The sequence below is a fragment of the Stegostoma tigrinum genome, chromosome 14 (assembly GCF_030684315.1).
Source record: "Stegostoma tigrinum isolate sSteTig4 chromosome 14, sSteTig4.hap1, whole genome shotgun sequence".
NCBI classification, from domain to species: domain Eukaryota; kingdom Metazoa; phylum Chordata; class Chondrichthyes; order Orectolobiformes; family Stegostomatidae; genus Stegostoma; species Stegostoma tigrinum.
This window is the reverse complement of record NC_081367.1, coordinates 67,383,770-67,405,853: the sequence shown is the minus strand read 5'-3', so window position 1 is coordinate 67,405,853 and position 22,084 is coordinate 67,383,770. Positions and strand designations below refer to the sequence as shown.

At 41.6% G+C, this 22,084-nt stretch overlaps 1 protein-coding gene across 1 annotated transcript in view; it reads right to left on the bottom strand.

The window, feature by feature from the left end:
- Positions 1-22,084, bottom strand: part of LOC125457415 (profilin-2-like) — a 53,444-nt gene that overhangs the window by 15,199 nt on the left and 16,161 nt on the right. The window contains exon 2 of the mRNA XM_048541579.2: positions 137-329. Within this exon, the coding sequence (XP_048397536.1) occupies positions 137-329 (193 nt within the window). The remainder of the gene's footprint in view (positions 1-136; positions 330-22,084) is intronic.

The following is a 22,084-nucleotide window of genomic DNA, read 5'->3' as shown; positions in this document are numbered from 1 at the left end:
AGACCAAGTTTTAGTTTCACTTTAAATCAGAGCCCTAATTCTCTAATTGCAAACAAAAAACCCAAACAGAATTTCAAACTTGTTCGTTATTTGAGCAGGTGCATATGCTATAATGTGTGGGATCTTAATTACTTACTTTTGCCAGCTCTGGCAACAGAAACATTGTACGTTGCTTCTCCAGTTTGGCTCTTAGTCCTCAAGTCCATTGTGAATTCACCATCAGCAAACAGTTGATCTCTGATAACAGAGCACTTCTTTCCACCCAGGACTAAGCCATGGGTGAAGAAGCTTTGGCGATCCTTTCCAACTAGCACATCTATTTCTGTAGGCTATCAAAAGAAGATTTCAAAAAAAAATTGAGTAAACTTGGTGCACATGCACAACACTTGGTTGCTTGATTCAAACCAATCTTGGCAAGCTGGCCGTTATAGACAGCAGTAATTTAAAGTGGCTTAGTATTAGTTCTAATCAAGACCAAAGTAGCAGCTTCCCAGTTACTGACAGCAATACTTCTCATGAATGTAACCAGCAAATGTTATAGGTAAATTAATCCTATATTCTGAAACCATAATTTATAAATCATGTACTATATTTTTAAGTTGTGAGCTAGAGTCAGGACTGATTAGCAAGCAAGTTTGCACATTTTGTGCTGAAGAGGCTTAGCACATTGTAATACGTGGACATTAAAAATTTGCTGAATTAGCCAGACTTAAAACACAAGAACTCAAAACACATATGAGGCTTTGAGAAAAGCACGAGCCAAAATTTATAGAACAGGCTACAAGAGTACAGATGTGAAATCTGTAAAATCCTGCTACACAGGACTGGTTTGGTTCTGGGATGCATTGCCAGAGTTTGGTGGCAGATTAAATTCTTGAAAGGCACAATTTAGTGATTAAAAGAAATGCTCAAAACCTTTTATTTTGGTACTGGGGGCACAGGAGGTTTAAAAAAAACAAGTAGGGCTCATTTGCAACAAGACAGTCCTTAGATTTCCACGATCATTGAATTGTTATTTTTTGTGAAATTCTGATCAGCACGCGGATTCAAAATAGGCAGGAAAAAAATAACTTGAGGGGCAGGAAGAGAGAAAACAATTACAAGTTCCTCATTTATCAACAGCTCAGGTAGCTGCTGAAAACCTGACATCTAGCATTTGGAATTGTACAGTAATTAGCATTCATTGTTACAAAGTAGTTGGTAAAGTGGTTACACAGCATATTCACCAGCCCATTCTACCCATGTCATTTCAAAAAAGCATCCTCTGCCTTTTTCCTCAAGTCTGCAAAATTGTTTTCATAATCAAATTCTCTTAGGTAAGTAGAAACATATTTGCCCAACTCTGGTGATGCATTCCAGAACCCAAACATCCTTTTGTGGCAGGTTGAGAACAGATGCAAAATTAGTTTGTCAATTGCCTTAAATTTATGTCATATCCTTAACACATTTCTACAACCAGGCATCAAATTTTGATTTGTGCACTTTCAAATCTATATTTGGTTTTCTCTTCTCCATGGAGAAGAGACACTGGAGACTATAGCAATCTGTGCTTAGTCAGATTCATTCATCCCTTGTATCAATACACTTAAAGCCCTTCTGCACCAGCTCCCCGTCCTCATTCTTCAGCACTTGCAAATTGGACAGTATTCTATTCAAGCCCAAACCAGTTTGTAAAAACAGTTCACCATAATATTCTTGTTTATGAACCAAACAGGAGACTGTATGCCTCAATGATCACTTTATAAGCCAGCTCTATATTTGAGTGCTTATACAGTTAATTTAAGCTAGTCCAGTTGGCCAGATACTCAATAATGTAGTAGTCAATGAAACCAAAGATTTGTTATTCCAGTTCTGGCCAAACCTACGCCCTACCCCAAGAATGCATGTTAAATGGTAAACCACCACATGGCAAAAACAGCTATGAAAATAGCCAAGAATGAACAATATCAGAATGATCCAAAAAAATGCATCTTCAACAAAAGCAAACATCGCCATAAATTAAGTAGTGCAAGAATGGCACACTGGAAATATGACAGGTCCAGAACAAAATATTAAATCGATCAAAGCTAATTTGGAGTGTTGGCTATGCACTCAGACAGGGATGATCGCGCTTTGTGCCACTGAACTCAGCAGAGGAGCTTTCTGCATATGTTGCTGCTGCACACTTTTATTGTACCATGCACTGGTGTTCCATCCTGGCCTTCAACAGAAGTCTTCAACGTATCCTCCCTTTTCTTTTAGGAATGTTAGAAGGTGCTGTGTGCAGCAGTCCCATGCATCAGTAGGCTAAGTAGGTAACCGCCTCCGAAGAGAAAACAGCCTGATGAAGTAGGACTGTGGCAACTTTACCTTTTGTCCCTTAGCTTTCAACAACTACACTGCATTTGTAATTTTCCAGCCTTCTGGCACCTCCTCAGAGTCCAAGGGACACCAGCGCTTATGGTCAGTGCCCCAGCAATTTCCACTCATCCTTCAGAATGCCCAGAAGGATCTCATTTTTTCTTGGCACGTTCCAAGTACCAATCAATAACAGTTCAAATTTGGAACTCTTCTGGTGCCAGTTTCCTCATTTATCACCACGGCCTAGGCAGTATCTCCCTCTTTTGATAAAGAGGGAAGCAACATACAGTAAATCCTCTGTAGACATGAAGTCACAAACAGCAAATTCATCTACCCATGGCAAAAAATAAACAACAGGATGGTGTTTGCATGACTTTAAACCAATTTTTAAACCAAGCTCAATACATGTGCTTCATTTGTGGGGGTTTTCAGGAGCCTTTGCAGATATGGAGGAATAGCTAATTAACACATCACCCAGAACCCCCCACCCCCACCCTGCTGGGGTCAGGAGGTCCCTTTTTTGTCCTTAACTTGCTCCCAAATCAAGTGCTTCCGACATGAACCAGGGACTTACAGACAAGCGAGTCTCATCCCAGTGGTAGGGAAACTACTGGAGAAAATTCTGAAAGAGCGAATTAATACCCACTTGATGGGATTTTTTGAAAACCTTTCAGCTACACTGCGGATTATAAATTCAGTTGATATAGCATTTGACAAGGTCCCATGTGGGAGACTGATTCAAATGACTTAACCATTTGACAAAATGAGGGAATTGAAGATTTGGATTGATGAATCAGAACCTGGCTTATTTATAAGACACAAAGGGTAGTGGTAGAAGGCTGTGCAAGTGACTGGTGTCCCCAAGGTGGACCATAAACAGCAGTACTGAGAAATTTGTTACATGTATAGGATTTAGATGAACATTGTGTGCCTGTGCCCATGTGCCCGAGTGTCAAATTGGCAGAGCGGTTAATAGCCAAGACTGTTGTAGGTTACGAGAATATATAGGTGGGTTGGTCAGATGGGCAGACAGTATTTAGCCTTAAGAGCAAGGTATTGCACTTTAAAGAAACAGGGTAAAGGAATATATAAAATGAACTGCAGGACACTGGGTAGCTTAGAGGAACAAAAAGGATATTGGCGTAATTATTCACAGTACCCTGAAGTCAGAGAAGTGAACAGAACAGTTAAAAGGTGGCATATGGGACATTTGCCTTCAGTCATAGTACTGGGAGTAAAAAAGGAGGCAATGCTGGAATTGTACTGAGTTGGTTAGGCCACAGCTGGAAGCGTGCAGTTCTGGTCATCTCATTAATGCTGTGACACAGCCTTCCTGTAGAGGGAGTAGAGGACAGGTACCAGAATGTTGCATGAATGGGGAGAGATACACAGGGGTGGATGAGAAGGTCTGGACGTGCATGTGCACGCCTGTGTATCTGAATATGATTGAGGTGTTCAAAGTGATAGGGTGAGTAGAAAGCAGCTGTACCCTTGGTTGAGGGGTTAATCTCAGGAGGGATAACAAAGGTGCAGAGTTGGATGAACACAGCAGGCCAAGCAGAGGAGCAGGAAAGCTGACATTTCAGGCCCCAAGTCTTCTTCAGAAGGAATTCTGAGGGTTCTAGACCCGAAACATCAGCTTTCCTGCTCGGCCTGCTGTGTGCATCCAGCTCTACACCTTATCTCAGATTCTCCAGCATCTGCAGTTCTTACTATCTCCAATCGCAGGAGGGCATAGTTTTAGGGTAGGAGGCAGGAGATTGAGTGGGAAGTGGGAACCTGGGATGACAAGGCTAGAAACCTTATTTAAAAATATTTGGAGTATCTGAAATATCACAACATTCAAGGTTATGGGACAGTGCAGGAAATTGGGTTAGCATACTTTCAGTAGCAGTAATATTGTTGCAGACTTGGAGAGCCGAAGGACCTTTTCTGCACTCTAAATCTATAATCCCTTTACCACTTATACTATTCATACATCTAATGGGCACCTTTTGTGTTGGCTGCCAGTCCTGTCATAATTACTCTCTGCTGCTCTTACCTACTTTCTCACTTCCTCTCTCAGCATTCGGTATTCTTCCCGGGTCTCAAGTTTTATTTTCTACCCAACTCCCAAGAACACTTTTCATCTGTCACCTAGGAAGCTCAGAATTTGTTGGCCCTCTCATCTGAGAAAATAAGCTTTTACTGTACTCAACCCATCTCCTCGTTGAAGGTAGCTCATTGTTCAGTTAGTTTTACCTGCCGCTCATTGCGGCCAGTCAATCCCACCCAGTTCTTTTCTCACCCAACTGAAGTTCACTCTCCAATTGATTTCTCACTCTGGATTGTCACACATCATTCTATCACCCAGAACCTAACAAAATGATCAGCATCTCCTTCAAATAAAAAGTTCCTGTGCTGACACTTGAGCCATCTCGTCTTGTTAGACTAGACACAATTGCAAGTTCTCCTACGTGAAAGCCAGAAACACCTGCCCCTCAAATGCAGCCCCTTTTCAAAAGTATCCCATCTATATTTGGGCATTATTAGTAAGTCTGCTACCGACTCAATGGTGCATCTGATTTCCCTATTAGTGATCTCTAGGTTATGTAACAAGAAACCAAGACTGCAGTTACATTAACTCTAGCCAAATTGTTTCTGTCCGTGGATTCTCAAATCCCATCCTCCAGCAATGCAGCTGTCTCCTTAACCAATGCTTCCTACCTTACCTCCTTTCCCCTAAAAAGCCTTGTAACCCAACAACATTCCACACTTTAGTACTGCCTTCATTAAGCTACGTCTCCATCACACAATTCCACAAGGGAACCTCACGTGTAAATTCCAAATTACTACATACTGTGCATTCATATGCTACGATACTAAAAACTTCATTCATTTTTCTTTACAACTGCACCTACTAGCTTCCTATTTGCATTGAAAGTGCCGTTCAAGTGTTCATATACTATTGACATTATGCTCCTCTATTCTCTTGGTTCCTACACCCCTGCCTCATTTTAGTTTGGAGGCCCTTCAAAAGCACCAGCAACATTCCATAAAAAGGGACTCCAACTCATCTGTATTTTTGCATTCACTTCTATATAGCACAGGGAGAATCCACAGATTACTTCAACTAAAGTCTTAATTGCTAATTTTCTACCGAGCTCAAATTCTGATTGCAAGACCACATCTCCTAACATACTCCAGGTCATTGTTTGAAACATCGACCATGACCTCTAGCTGTTCACCCTCCCAATTAGGAAACTGTCCAGAACGTGCTTGGTAACATCCTTGATCTTAGTGCCAGGAAGGTAACATAACTAAGGAAATGCACTGGTTGAGACAATCACTGCCTGTTCCCCCTAATGACTCCCTTAATATTCCTTCCTCACTCCTTTACCAACCATAGAGCTATTTACAGTGCCACAAATATGGCTGACTCCACTCAAGGAACTAGTCCCCTCATTAGCTTCCAAAATGGAAAACCAATTTCAAAAGGGAGGGAGGGAGGCCAGGGGACTCCTCCACCTATGTTTTTCATGCAACAAAAACAGCTCAGGGTGAAACATCATTTGATAATGAGCAAAAACCTGTGTGCAATGTGTGAAGACCTCCCCCTAAATAACACTTGGAACTATTTTGAAAACACACTATTTTGCTTCTGGTCAACCTCACTGGAATAGCATACTGGAAATCAAGCCCTGCTATTTCCACAATAGTCACAAAAGTTAAAAATGATTAAGTAGCACACAAATTTCCCAATAGTCTTAGTATTCCTACCTGAGCCAGGAGGCCCAAGTTCAAGTCCCACCTGCTCCAGGTGGTGTGTAACATAATACATTGATTAAAAGGGAACCCAAAAAATCTATACCCAGGCCAGGTTTTTGTGCCTAACAAAACAAAAATACTGTTTATTACAAGTAAACAGAAAACTACTGATACAGCAATTATAAACCAGTGTAGAAATCTACCAATTAACAAAAACTAATTCCCCTACAATACAAAAAAAGGGTTACAGATGAAGGGAAAACTAAATAGTAATTCAGCAGTTCGGGGAAAGGATTCTTGAACTGATCAGAACGCTGCCTCTCAAGTCATCCTTCTCTAGATACTTCCACTGGTTGGTGACTATATGAATAGTCAAACTTTTTTTTTTAAAAAAAGATCACAGCTTATACCAACTGAAGGGAAGTGATAAACTGGGATTTTCTGGAGGCTGAAGTGCTTTCACTGCAGACAGCAGTAGTTGGTAGTGGTCCAAAGGATTCTCTATCTTGTTCACAGCACCAAACTATTCAGCTCCCCAAGCTGTTGGCATCTTGGTCATCAATAACCAGTCAATAATCCACAGACCAATTGCTTGCTTCATCTGTAATTACACTAACTGCTGCTTGAACAAGCAATTTGTCAAAGCCTCCCCAAAGATTGAACTGGTTGGTCTCTCATTGCTGTGTTTAGACGTGCATACTTTGAGTAAGGCATAAACATACGCAATCCTCCAGCACACCCTTGTATCTAAAGAGATTGGATGATGATCAAGGTATCCACAACTGCTGATCTCACTTCCCTCAGTATTCCCAATACAACTGAACCAGCCCTAAATGAAGAGGCATGTTTAAGCAGACAGCCTTTTTAAATACTGGCTCCAACTTTTAGCCTCTCAATAAGCCACTTTAAATGAATATTTGCATTTTTTTAAACCACTAAAGATAGCAAACATTTTATTAGGTAGCACCATTAGGACCAGAGGTGTGCCAGTTAAGAGGGCCATGCAATGTACAAAGATATAGCACAGCAGGCGCGCACACACACACACACACACACACACACACACCACCCGAATAAAAACATGGCAGAGTGTGTTGTCAGGGATTACGAAAATACAGTAAGCTTCCAGTCTTTCAGGTATACAATACTTTCCGTTAGAGTGCCAGTTAGAATAAAGTTTGCTGTACCTCAATTATTGATCTCCAAGTACAAACAGGGAAGAGTAGGCCACTCAGCCCCTCTAACTGCTCTTCTCATCAAGACAATCACCCCCAATAATTTTTCATCCATTGGGAAAAAAATCTACTTGTACCTTCAAATTTTTAAAAAAGATTCTACAACCACTGCTTTTTATTTGTCGTCCAAATGGACAATTTTACAATTTCCCCACTTGGTACTCCACTGGTGGAATTGTTGATGACTCAACATATCCCATTGTCTACTCCTTACATCCTGTTCAGAGCTCACTTTCCTACTTTTGTGAATTCAACAGATTTAGTCACTCTACCTTTACTTCCTTCATAAAACAAATAGCAAGCAGCCACTTGACCCTTTCTGCCATTCAGAGTGATCATGGCTGATCACCCACCCAGTTCCCACATTCTCCCCATTCACCTCAATCCCTTTTAACCTCCAATGACTATTTCTAACTCCTCCTCAATGTCTTGTCCATAACCGCTTTCTATGACAGAATTCCACAGGCTTACCACTCAGGTGAAGAAATTTCTCATCTCAGTCCTAAACACCTTACATCCTTAAAATGGTGTGACCCCAATTTCAAATTGCTCCAGTCTTCAAGGCATCCTTCCTGCATTTACCCAGTTTAAGTCTTGTTAGGCTTATAGGTTTCATTAGATTCCCCCTCATTCTAAAAGGAGGAGTGAATACAGTTCTAGCCAATCCAGTCTTTGTACATTGATTGCCAGGAAGGCAGGACCTGGCTGGCAAACCTTTGTTGCACTCCCTCAGCAAGTTTATTCTTGATTATACAAGATGATCAAAACTGCACACATTCCAGATCGTGCCTCTCCAAGGTTAAGTACAATTGTGGCAAGACATCCTTGCTCCTGCACTCAAAAAAATCCTTCCCTTGAAGGCCAATATACCACGCGCCATCACAATCTGCTGCACCTACATGCTTACTTTCAGTGGCTGCCCAAATCATTTACATAAATTATAAACAGTTGAGCTACTAACACCGACTTATGGTACGTTTATGACATCCAGTTCGCCTTAAAAAAAAGGCTCTTCTTACTCGGCTTGTAGTTCCCAGCCAACTTCTTATCCACAAGAATGTCAGTTCCAAAACCACAAGGGTATGCTTTGTCACGTGCAATAACCTTTGACAAACATCTCCTGGAAGTTTAAATACAACACATCCAGTGGTTTCCCTTCATCCACAGCACAAGTTACTTCTTAAAAGAATTAATTTCCCCTTGACCAAAAAATGATGTTGGATTTTCTCGATCAACTTGAACTTACCCAATTGCCTTGCTGTGACATCTACAACAGCTTAAAGGTGTGTCACAGGGATGGTGTTAACTGGCCTAGAGCATCCTGTTCAGTCTCCCTCCTTTTGGATGATAGGGAAAGACCTCCCTCATTCAAGTGGAAGGAACTATCCCCAAAACTAATGACACTTGGAAAATCAGAACTATGCAACTATTTCGCTTGCTACTTCTTTTAAAGACCCCAGAACAAAAGCCATCAGGACTTAGAACAGAGTTGTCAAATTCCTAACTAGTCAATACTATCTCCCTGGTAACTACTTTGAGTTCCTTCCTCTTCACTAGAGATACGGAGCATCTCAAATTGCTGTAGATCAGGAGCTGAAGACTAACTCTTCAAATCTGTCTGCCATCTCTATTCCCCATTATAATTCACCACACATTTTCCATACGATCAGCATCTTAACTTTAAATATCTGAAGAAACTTCTTAAACAGATAGTAAGAACTGCTGATGCTGGAGTCAGAGATAACAGTGTGGAGCTGGAGGAACATGGCAGGCCAGGCAGCAGAGCAGGAGGAAAGTTGATATTTTGGGTCAGGACCCTTTTTCAGAAAAATAGTCCCAACCCAAAAACATCAACTTTCCAGCTCCTCTGATGCTGCCTGGCCTATGTTCCTTCTGGTCCACACTTATCTAAGTTTTCTTCACTATTTTTTGGAGAACTTTTCTGTACTCATCTTTGCTTTATTTAATATTCTGTCCAATCGTCTGACCTGTTACTTAGTGATTTTAGTTAACCATGTGTAGCAGATCCATCCTTAGAATTCTTATTGTTGGAATATATCTGCACTTTCTGGACTATTTCTTAAAACGTTCATCATTGCACCTCTATTGAACTAGATCTTAAAATAAATTGCTGGCTCACTTTCACTTTTTATGCCCTCAAATGCCACAGTGCTAGGGATCTGGGTTTGATTCTAGGTCTGGGGAGTCGTCTGTACAATCTCCACACATTCTCATGTCTGCACGGATTTCCTCCCACAGTCCAAGATATACGCACGTTAGGTGGACTGCCTTTGCTAAACTGCCCTGCGGTGTATAGGGATGTGCAGGCTAGGCATAGGAAATAGAGATTTTTTGGAGGGGGGTGGGGGGAGAAGGGCAGTGCATCAGTGTGGACTCAATGGGTCAAATGGCTTGCTTCCACACTTTGGGATTCTATGAAGATAGTCATCTTAGACCCTCACTTCCTCCATTAATCCGTTTTGTATTATGTACCATATTACAGTCAGTCAGTTAATCTCCTAGGGATGCTTTCACTATATGGTCAGTAATTAATCTTATTGCGTTGGTCAAAAACTGGGGTTTATATAGCTTGCTGGCTGATTGGTTCCATCACACACTATTCCAAGAAATGTGTACTGAAACCCTGATCTCCAACTGGATTTGTCCAATTTTATGCAGGTTATAATCTCCCGCTAATTACTATACCTTCTGACAAGCTCCCATTATTTCTTCCTTCACACCTTACCATGTCAGTCACACAGCATGAAAACACATCCTTCCATGCTAGCCAAGTTTGCAAAAACTTTGTTCCACTTGCCTGCAAATGGTCCACATCCCTCTAAACCTTCCCTATTCATGTACATATCCAAATGTCTTTTAAATATTCTAAGTGAACCCACGTCACTACTTCCTCCTGAAGTTCATTCTGCACACAAACCAGTTTTTTAAACAAAATGTATACCAAGGTCATAAGGGCCGTTTCTCCTCTACCCTTAAAGAAAGGCCCTTTTGCACACATTAATTAACAGGGTGCCAAAGGGATTAGTGCTGGGACCCCAGCTACTCATTGATGTATGGATGAGGAAACAAAGTGTAACAGCTCCCAGTTTGCAGATGATACAAAAGTAGGGTGGGAGGGTGAACGGTGACAAGGATAGAGAGTCCTTCAGCATGATCTGGACAAATCAATGGCAGATGCAGTATAATTTGGATAAATCACTTCAGAAGCAAAAACAAGGCAGTTGACTACCTGAATGGCTGTGAATTAGAGGGGCGAGTGTGCAGCTAGACCTGATGTCCTTGTGCTATTCTGGCAGATGAGGATTATAGCATAATGAAGCCCCAACCCATCAATCCAAATCATCTCTGCTTCCTTGTAGCTGATATCATTTCATTCTGTAAAAAGGTACAAATGGAAGCTGGTATGCAAAGTAAAAAACCCTCATGCAAGAAATGTTCAAGACATTTTAACAAGTACATCTTGAGATTTGCTGTGACAAACAGCAAATGACAACGTTTTGGACTGCATTGCCTGGAAGTGTCCAGTCACGTAACTATAACTTCTGTCAAAGTATGATCTCTGTCCAGGACTGGAGATGTCTTTGGCAGCTAAAACTAACCCAACAGCTCTCTTTAGGATCAGGCCTGAGGGGGGGAAAAAAATAGGGTAAATATAAACGCATGGAGTTCAGGGTATTAAATTTTGCTCATCACCCAGCTCAAGAAGTTATTGTGGAGGGAATAGGCATTTCATAATTCTTCGCCTAAAACTACCAAGAAGCTAATGTTACCACAATCAGTGCATCTGACCCGACTCTAGACAAACTAACTTTCTATGCCAAAATTGATCCAACTGTAGGAATTAATTGATTTTTTTTCAGTGCCCTCAAGGTCAGATGAGATTCCAGTCTGCAGAGTGGAACCACAAGCAGGGAATGAAATCAAAGTCAGCTGTATTCTTAAATACAAAAGGACACAGGATCATAAACACTGTTCCAAATAAAATAAATTGGAATAGCAACTACACAAATACAAGTACATAACCAGATTAAGATTCAAGCAAGAATGAAATAGAGATGTCCCAAGCAGGTGACAACTAGATTACAGACTAGTTCAAGCAACTATTAACCTAGCTCCCAATAATAGATGCTCATGCAAGATCAGAACACTGATTGATCCCATTAAGGAAACAGATGCCAGTAATGCCTTCAGGAGAAACTTTCAAACTTCAAGCCAACAAAACAAGTATTCAGAGCAAGTGATGTCCTGGCATCCAATATCAACAGCTGCAAAACAAAACAATTACTTCAGGAAACAGGATTGATTGATTTGATGAAAAAGAAATCAGGAGTTCCACAAACTGCTTGCAATCAAGACTTTTCTGCCGAGCAAAAAGGACAAGACTATGACAAGAGAAACAGGTAGGAAAGGCAAAAATGTTCTTTCAGAGGACACTTGCAGCCTCTTTACTGAGGAAAATAAACTTAGGGCACAAGTATTCAACAGTATGTTCCTCTTTGGCCCAAGGGTAGGGCAGATGTTTGACAACAGATGCTGGAGTAGGCCATTCGGCACTTCGAGCCAGCACCACCATTCATTATGATCATGGCTGATCATCCATAGTCAGTACCCTGTTCCTGCCTTATCCCCATAACCCTCGATTCCACTATCTTTAAGAGCTCTATCTCTTTCTTGAAAGTATCCAGAGACTTGGACTCCACTGCCTTCTGGGACAGAGCATTCCATATATCCACCACACTCTGGGTGGAGAAGTTTTTCTTTAACTCTGTTCTAAATGGCCTACCCCTTATTTTTAAACTGTGTCCTCTGGTTCAGGACTCACCCATCAGCAGAAACACGCTTCCTGCCTCCAGAGTGTCCAATCCCTTAATAATCTTATACGTCTCAATCAGATCCCCTCTCATCCTTCTAAACTCAAGTGTATACACAAGCCCAGTCGCTCCAGTCTTCCAACATATGATAGTCCTGCCATTCCAAGAATTGACCTCATGAATCTACGCTGCAGTCCCTCAATAGCAATGTCCTTCCTCAAATGTGGAGGCCAAAACTGCATACACAATACTCCACGTGCGGCCTCACCAGAGCCCTGTACGGCTGCAGAAGGACCTCTTTGCTCCTATACTCTATATAGTTTGAAAGAAACTAAAGTCATCAACACCAATTTGAGGGATCATTTTGGAGGACCCTTTCAAAATCAAGAGTTCACTTTGTAAGTGCCCTCAATTCCATTGTGCAACACCCAATTATAGATAGACTTAGAACTCCAACATCCATCAAGGTGACAAAAGCCAGTTATCAAGTGAAAAAAGCAGCAGGCAGTGATGGAACCCCTGCTAACTCTAAGGATAGAGGACAGAACGAAGTCGATTGCTCCATGCTCTCAACTTACTGTTTTGGGATAAGACTTTAAGAATACTGACTCAATGTTCAAGGGACAAATCCAACTCCAGAAATCAGGATGCATCTCCATGCTCTTCACAAACATTCTTGCAATCCTAACCTATTACACTTGAAGAGCTACTGAATCTGTGGTATAGGCAATCCAGAAACAGTCAACATGAGCTTGGCAACAAATTAAACGTCATGAATGCATTTTTTGGACTTGACCAAAAGTAGGTCTTTGCCTCATGATAGCAAGTTTAAGAATTTGAAGTACAGTGTCCTCCAAAATTCATCATCCTTCACCTGCTCCATGGCAACTCATGACAGACCTGTGGTTAAACAGGGTGTCTAACAAGACTGTCATGCCTCTTCATGTTGCTACTTCATGCTTTAATTAGAAATAAAAGTACTTGTGGGAATGCAGCTTATTCATCAAATGGATAACAAACTATTTATTTTCAAGACTGCAACTTCAGGTGATTGAGCTCCAATACACAATTCAGATAATCATATTTACTGAGGCATATCAGAAGACTGGTCTTAATGCTGAACACGTCCCAAGTGCTCAATCTGCATGCTACAAATGTCTCCGAATCAGATGAACAGCATGGAAACAGAGCCTTTGCGCCAACTTGTCCATGCTGACTAGACATCCTAAATTAATCTAGTCCCATTTCCAAGCATTTGGCCCAAATCCCCCTAAGCCCCTTGCATTCATATTTAAAAGGCATTTGGGTGGATATGTTTAACTGTACTAGCCTCCACCACTTCTTCCAGCAGTTCAATCCATACACACACCACCTTCTACATGAAAAAAGCTATCCCTTGGGTCCATCCTAAAATCTTTCCCCTCTCACCTTAAACCTCTACCCTCTAGTTGATTAGGATATATGGAGTGTCTGGAAAACCTGTAGTTTGCTTCTACAGAAGGCTGACACTGAAATTCAGCACCACAGTCAAAAATTGCATTCACGGATGTGGCCTGAAGACATCAAGAGAACATGACAACAAAATTGAAAGCAATCTCAGTCTACCATATGAATGACTTCAGTCCCATACTAGGAGTGTAGCAACAGGAAATACACAGAAGGCATCTCAATACACACATGCCATCCACAAACTCTTTAGAACATCATACATATGAAGCGTGACAACTGTAGTAACATCCATGTCTTATGCTTAAGGAAACAATGATCGTTCATCATTAGCTGCACTGGGTTGGTCACATTATGAAAGAAGCACATTATATTTTGTGAACAGGGATTTTAATAGGCAAGTGGAAGTGGATCAATTATGTAAACATTTTAAAAATGGTCATTTGTTCAGTAAGTGCTTTAACTCAAAGCAGGTGAATACAGTCAAGGACCTGGGAGAAATGTGAAGTATAGTGCACAGTGGCTCAGTCCTTAGCACTACTGCTGCAGAGTGCCAGGGACGTGGGTTTGATTCCACCCTCAGGCAAACATCTGTTGAGAGTTTGCACAATTTCCCCCCCCCCCCCCCACTCCAGTCCAAAGATGTGTACTCTAGATGGACTGCCATGCTAATTTGCCCACTGTGTTCAAGGATGTATAGATCAGGTGTGTTATGGAGAATGGGTCTGGGTAGGATGCTCCAAGGGTCAGTGTGGAGCTGTAGGCCCAAAGGGCCTGTTTCCATACTGGAGGGATTCTATGAAAAGCAACTGAGGGATCCTAGTTCAGGACTCTCTTAAGGGCAACTTTCAAGTTCAGTTGCCAGTCAGGAAGGCAAATGCAACATCTGCATTCATTTCAAGAGGGCTAGAATAAAAAGAGCAGGAAATATACCGTTGAGGCTGTACAAGTCTCAGGTCGGACCATAATTGGAATACTGTGAGCAGTTGTGTGTGTTGTATTTAAGAATATGCTGGCCTTGGAAGGGGTTTAAGAGGAAGCTTAGAAGAATGAGTCCAGGATGAAGATCTTTCACGTGAAAAGTAGTTGAGAATGCTGGGTTTGATTGAATATCTACTTTGGAAGATGAGGGAAGCTCATTGAACTTTAGAATACTGACAGACCCGGATAGAGTAAATGTGGAGATGCTTATTCAATCAGGAGAGATTGAGGCCCAAGTGCACAGCTTCAGAGTGAAGGGATGACCCTGAGGCTGAAGAAATTCCTCACCTCAGTTCTACAGTGTGGTAACACAAACACATTGTTGCAGGCCAAGTCATTGAGAGTCTGTCAGACAGATGGGCTCCTGATTCTTTTCTAGAATTATTTTTTGGGACGTGGACATCCCTGGCTGGCCAGCATTTATTGCTTGTCCCTAGTTGCCCTTGACATAATGAGCTGCCTTCTTGAACTGCTGCAGTCCATGTGGGTCACCCTACAGGACAATACCCTCAGGTGGAAATTCCAGGATTGTCAGCCAACAACCCTGAAGGAACAGCAATATATTTCTGAGTCAGTGAATGACTTGGAGAGGAACGTGGTGATGGTATCTGTTGGTGTTGTCCTTCTGGATGGAAGCAGTTGTGGGTTTGAAAGATGCCGTCTAAGGATCTTTCGTGAATTTCTGTAATGCATCTTGGAGATAGTACGCACTACTGGTGAAAAGACTGAATGCAGTGCCAACCAAGCTATTTTCTTTGTCCTGTATGATATCAAGCTTTGTCTTGTTGTACCTGCATCCATCTAGGCAAGTGGGGAGTATTATAATCCCCCCTCAAAAAGAGGACAAGGTGAGATGCTGATTGGCTGACATGGGGAAGATGTGCATCAGTGCACTCACTGCTTCCAGAAGGTAGCGTGGAGTGGGTACGGAAAGGATTTACCAGGATGTTATCTGGTACAGAGGACATTAGCTATGAGGAGGGTATAGAAGCATGCACAGGCTTTGGAGAGTCAGGAAGTGAGTTACTTGCCCCAGTATTCCTCAGCTCTGACCTGCTCTTGTAGCCCAATGTTTATGCAGGGAGTCCAGTTGAGTTTCTGATCAATGGTAAACCCGGAATGTTGATACTTAGATTCAGTGACAGTAACACCATTGAATATCAAGGGCAGTGGTTGGATTGCCTCTTACTGGCGATGGTCAGCCTGATATTTGTGTGGCATGAACATTACTGGTCAGCCCAAGAATGGATACTGCCCAATCTTGTTCCATTTGAACATGGACTGTTTTCACCATATATGGTGCTGAACACTGCAGTGAACCTCCCCATTTCTGACCTTATGATAGACTGAAGGTCTCTGATGAAGCAGCTGAAGTTGGTTGGGCCTAGGACACTACCCTGGAGGAAATTTTGTAGAGATGTCCTGAGCTGAGGTGACTGACCTCCAAAACCACCTATGAACCAGATATAACTCCAACCAGTGGAGAGTTTTCCCCAATTCCCAATGATTCAGTTTTGTCATAGAAGTAAGGAGATCAAGGGTTACAGAGAAGATAGGAGAATGAGGCGGAGAAACATATCAGCCATGATCAAATGGCAAAGCAGACCCGATGGGCCTAATTCAGCTCCTCTTTGTGCAATTTGCTTCGCTTGTTGTCCTGGCTGTACAGATGCAACCCTTCCCTCTTTACAGGTCCCATCGCTTCATCCAACCAGCCACGCATTCATCTGCAACATCCTACTTTTACTCACTAGCATGTGGAAATAATTAGAATACCAACCAAAAATCTGTCTGCAGGATTTCACTCTTTATGCAACTTGACCAAAGCAGCACACAAAAAAGTGTTGTTCTAAAATGAAAGAAACAAAGATCTGAGTTCTTGGACGTTTTCCATTATTCATTCAAGTGATATGGGTCTTACTAATGGGCAATAAATGTTGGTCCAAAGAACAGTTAAGGGCCAAACACACTGCTGGAGTTACACATAGGGCAGATTTCCTTCCTTAAGTAAAAAAAAAGGACAATAGTGAACTAGATGAGCTTTTACAAATGGACAGTGGTTACATGGTCAGCTGGTCCCCAGACAAGTTCTTAATTCTCCATTGAAATTAAAGTTTCATTACCTGCTAGTGGTATTTGAACACAAAACTTCCAAGACTTTAACCTGGATTCAATTATCAGTCCAGTGATATGACCACCACACCATCTCCCTATATTCTGTTCTACAGCCACAAACCAAGGACACTTATTCAAGTCCACATCTCAGTTCTAGTACATCTCTGCAGGAATTCTTAAGGAAAGTGCTCTAGCTCAGCTACTCCAAATGACGTCCCTGCCCACAAAGTGGGAAATACAAATGTATAATTTGTGAACAATGTTCAGCATCAGTGACAACTCTCCAGACACTGAAAGTAGTCCATGTTCAAATGCAGCAAGGTGTGAATATTGTCAAGGCTTGGGCTGATTGGTGGTAAGTAACATTTTCTGGCACAATGTACCATCAATAATCAACAAGACAACCACTGCACTTTGATATTCAACGATATTCCCATAATTGAATCCTTATCATCCTGAGCCACAAATATGAAAACATCCACAGTATTTTGCCTTTACAATCTGATTTACAGCAAAAAGTGCTGGAGAAATTAAGCATGTGGAGAAACAGTTCACATCCAGTCCAATACCACATCCGAAGAACAGGCAGAATTTTGTATTTCATTAGAAGACTGGACTGATTGTGTAAAGCAGAGGGGTTAAAGCCTTTCATCTTGCACTCAACAGGGCTAGCACAAAAGCAGCCTTAGAAAAATAGGGTTAATTTGTATTGGTTGGCCCGCTCATACTGTATAAGCAGGTGTGACTGCAACTACTTGCTTTGCTGAAGACCTCCTTCTAAAAAGGGGGAAAAAAGGCTGTGACTTGGACAGGTCTTGTGTAGGCTGGTTCAAATTGGAGAAAGTTTGTTTGAGAATGAGTTAAATTGAAGGAAAACCTAAGAACAAAGCTGCCCAACCGATTTCTCCCATTTCTACATAGAAAAACTTTTGCATTTAGGTCGGATTAAAAGAAATGACTGAAGGAACATCTAGACTATTTCCCTGAGCAAGTGGTCTGTTGTCCAGTCTACTCAACCACAGAAATACAGGAGTACAGTGGTAACTTGACCACATGCCAGAATGGAGACTCAAACATTCTACACAATCTTTTTGCCTTTCTCCTCAAAGCTGATCTTTGCAGAGATGTGGTCTCTTTTTCCAGAAAAGACTATTTGCATGTATGATACAGGGATCATTTAAGATAAGCATTTTTACTTGTCAAGTGGAATATACAGAAACTGGTTACTCCATCTTCACTGAAGTGGTTTTAAAACAAATATTGGTTTAAGAAACCAGGTTGATAGAATGTTAAAATCTGATTAATGTGATATTTAATTGTTCATGGCATTTCAAATGTATTTTTCTTTAATGTTGTCACTTGAGTGGGACTGAAGCAACAGTATAAAACTGGGGCTGCAATGATATCAAGCTGTGTGTTTGGAAAGCATTGCTATCGTGATCTGGCATATTATAACTTCAAATTAAAGCGGCTTATAATGTTTATTCTAACGACGAGATTAGGAGTTAGCAGAAGATGGTTACTCAAAGATTGGTTGTCAAAAGATTAATAAAGTTTGATCTATTAAGAATCAGTCACTTCTCTGCCAAGCTTTGAACCCTACTAGTTTTGCACCCAGTCTGCTTCATGCATGATAACAGAAGTAGTTACATCGGACATTTGACTACAAAAATCAACTTCCTCTGCACAGTTTATTAGAATGCTGCCCAGAATCGAGAGATAGTCAGAACTGCAGATGCTAGAATCAGTTAACAGTATGGAGTTGGAGGAACACAGCAGGCTGGGCAGCTTCAGAGGAACAGGAAATTTGACAAATTGGGTCAGGACTCCAGAACAGAGCAGGAGTAGGCGATCTGGCCCACCGAGCCTGCCCCGCGATTTAATATTATGGCTGATCTTTGACACTCAGCTCCACTTACCCGCTCACTCACCATAACCCTTCATTCCTTTACTGTTCAAAAATTTATCTAGCTTTGCCTTAATAACAGTGAGGTAGCTTGAACCCTGCCCAGTGAAGCAGAATTCCACAAATTCACAACCCTTTGGGTGGAGAAGTTCCTCCTGACTTCAGTCATTGATCTACTTCCCTTTAATCTGAGGCAATGCCCCCTAGTCCTAGTTTCACCTGCTGGAGGAAACAACCTCCCTGCCTCCACCTTACCTATTCCCGTCATAATCTTGTGTTTCTATAAGATCTCTCCTCATTCTTCTGAATTCCAATTAGTATAATCCCAGTCTCCTCCAACTCTCCTCAATCCAACTCTCTCAACTCTAGAATCAAGCGAGTCTCCTCTGCACCCCCTCCAGTGCTACATATCTCTTCTCCGGTAAGGAGAAGAAAACTGCACACAGTACTCCAGGTGTGGCCTCAGCAGGATCCTATACAGCTGCAGCATAGCCTCTCTGCTTTTAAACTCCATCCCTTGAGCAATGGCAGACAAAATTTGGCTTTGCCTTTTTAATCACCTGCTGCACCTGCAAACCCACTTTCAGCAATTCATGCACAAGGATACCCAAGTGCCTCTGCACAGCAGCGTGCTGCAATTTTTACCATTTAAAACAAACAGTCTATTTTGCTGTTATTCCTACCAAAATGGATAACCTCACACACATCATAGTCCATTTACCAGACCTTTGCCCAATCTCAGACCATCTATATCCCTCTGCAGACTTGGTCTTCTGCACACTTTGCTCCACCACTCACCATAGTGTCATCTGCAAATTGTGACACACCACACTTAGTCCCCCAACTCCAAATCATTTATGTAAATTGAAAACAATTGAGATCCCAACACTGATCCCCGAGACACACTACTGGCCACTGACCACCAACCAGAAAAACACCCAAATCAGAAAAACACCCATTTACCCCTACTCTGCTTTAATCTTCTTCCAAAATAAAAAAAGTGCCTTCTTTCCCCCCTGAAGAAGGGTCCCAACTCGAAATGTCAACATTCCTCCTCCATTCTTCCAGCTCCACACTTACCTCTGTCCAGATCATATTTGGTGAGAATGAAGAACTGGACTATTTCACAATTCAATGGGACACAGTAGGATAATAGCACACTTTGTTAAATCCTAGCACTTTAGCTACCTTTTGAAACAAGGCTAGGTCTTCATAAAAGATACTTAGATTAATTTGGGTTGTCTCTTTAAATGTTATCCTTCAGAAACACACTAGCTTCATGACACATTCAACTGGCCAAATTAAAGAAACATCTGCAAAGATTTTGGGACAGACTTTGGGGTTGGGGCTCTGGAGGCACAATGATAGTATTATTTGATACCTCCTGGCTCACAGGAAGGAGGTCGCATCCACCTGTTCCAAAGGCACATAACTGGGTGGCTTAGAAAATATCAAATTGATCAAAAAAGTTGGAAGAAATCATTAATTTGAATCCAAATAGGCGAAAAACGCTTGACTGCCTCTATATGCAACAAGCTTCAAATATTATGTAAGGTTTTTAATAACATGTGCTATTGAGCAGCTAGATTCTCAAGGCAGTACATGTTGGGGATGCAAGCCACAGTCAGATGAATTTTCTTCTATTTGACTGCAGGTAAATTTGGTTTTGTTAACATCTAGGAAGTATTTGCAACACTCAAGTGAAACCTTCTATTTCACCTTGAAATGCACACAAGACTTAGGGGCAAAAATTAGGCTATTCAGCCCACCGGGTCTGCTCCGCCATTCAAATCATAGTTGATAAGTTACTCAACCCCATTCTCCCGCTTTCTCCCCATAACCCTTGGTAATCAAGATCCTATCTATCTCAAGTCTTAAAACGTACTCAATGACCCGGCCTCCACAGCCTTCTGTGGCAGTGAATTCCATAGATTCACCATTCTCTGACTGAAGTTTCTCCTTATCTCCGCTCTAAAAAGGTCTTCACTTCACTCAAAGGCTGTGCCCACAAGTCCTAGTCTCTCCTACCAATGGAAAGATCTTCCCAACATCCACATTGTCCAGGCCATTCAATACACCGAAAGTTTCTATTAGATTCCCCCCCCCCCATCCATCTAAACTCCAAATGAGTACAGAGTGCTCAAACGTTCCTTATGTTAAGCTTTCCATTCCTGGGACCATTCTCATGAACGTCCTCTGGCCCTGGAGCGGTTTCAGTACATCCTTCCTGAGATATAGGGCCCAAAACTGCACACAATACTCTAAAATGTGGCCTGACCAGAGCCTTACAAAGCCTCACTTGGACATCCCTGCTTTTATATTCAAGTCCTCTCTAAATAAAACGCCAACACTGCATTTGCCTTCCTGACCACTGACTCAACCTCCAAGTTTACCTTGAGAGAATCCTGGACTAGAACTCCCAAGTCTCCTAGCACTTCAGACTAATGAATTTTCTCCCCATTTAGAAAATAGTTCACACTTTTATTCTTCTTACCAAAGTGCATGACCTCACTTTCCCCACATCGTACTCCATCTGCCATATCTTTGCCCACTCTGCTAACTTGTTCAAGTCCTTCTGTAGCCTCACCAGCTCCTCAATACTACCTGGCCCTCGACCTATCTTTGTATCATCTGCAAACTTAGCCAGAATGTCCACAGTTCCTTCATCTAGAAGATTAAGTGTACAAAGCAAAAACTTGTGGTCCCAGCACTGACCCTTGCGTAACTCCACTGTCACCAGCTGCCATCCTGAGAAAGATCCCTTTATCCCTGCACAGGCAGTATTAAGTTTAACTGCAGATTTACTGGTCAATGCCTAAACAACGATGGAGTCTTCGGTCAAAAAAAACTTTAAAAATCCATTAGAGTCAGAAGTTAGAAGAAGAGCAAATAGGTGGTCGGGCCCAAAGTTTGAAGTTAAAAACTGTCAGTGGGACTGAGCAGAAAGAAGTGCTTCATCCACTTACTGAGCCTAAAAACTGTTTTTGTCCTTCAGCACATGATCACATCTTAAGGCCAGCATTTGTCACTCATTCTCAACTGCCCTCAAACTAAGCAACTTGCTCAGCCAGAGGGCAGTTAAGAATCTAGACTGAGGATCTGGAGTCACATCTCCCTCAAAAGGAGAACAAGGTGTGACTTCAATATAGAAATGAGGGTTTTTAAGAAAGCCAGGGTTGAGCTCAGAATTACAAACGTTCATATAACATGAATTAAAATTTCAAAAAAACAACCAAGTTTAAGGCATCCAATCAAAACCAAGCTGTCAAAACCAAACACCTCCCAATCAACACTATCAAATATAGTTACAAACAAAGCTTCATGTTGATTAACATTCAAGAGCAAAAACCAATGCTCAATTTTTTTTTGTGGGAAGTGTTGTCTCATGCTGGATAAAACTTGCACTCTGAACAGTTCACAACTTTACACATTGTTTAAAAGCAATAATCTGACTGCCACAAACGCACATACCAAAAGCAGCT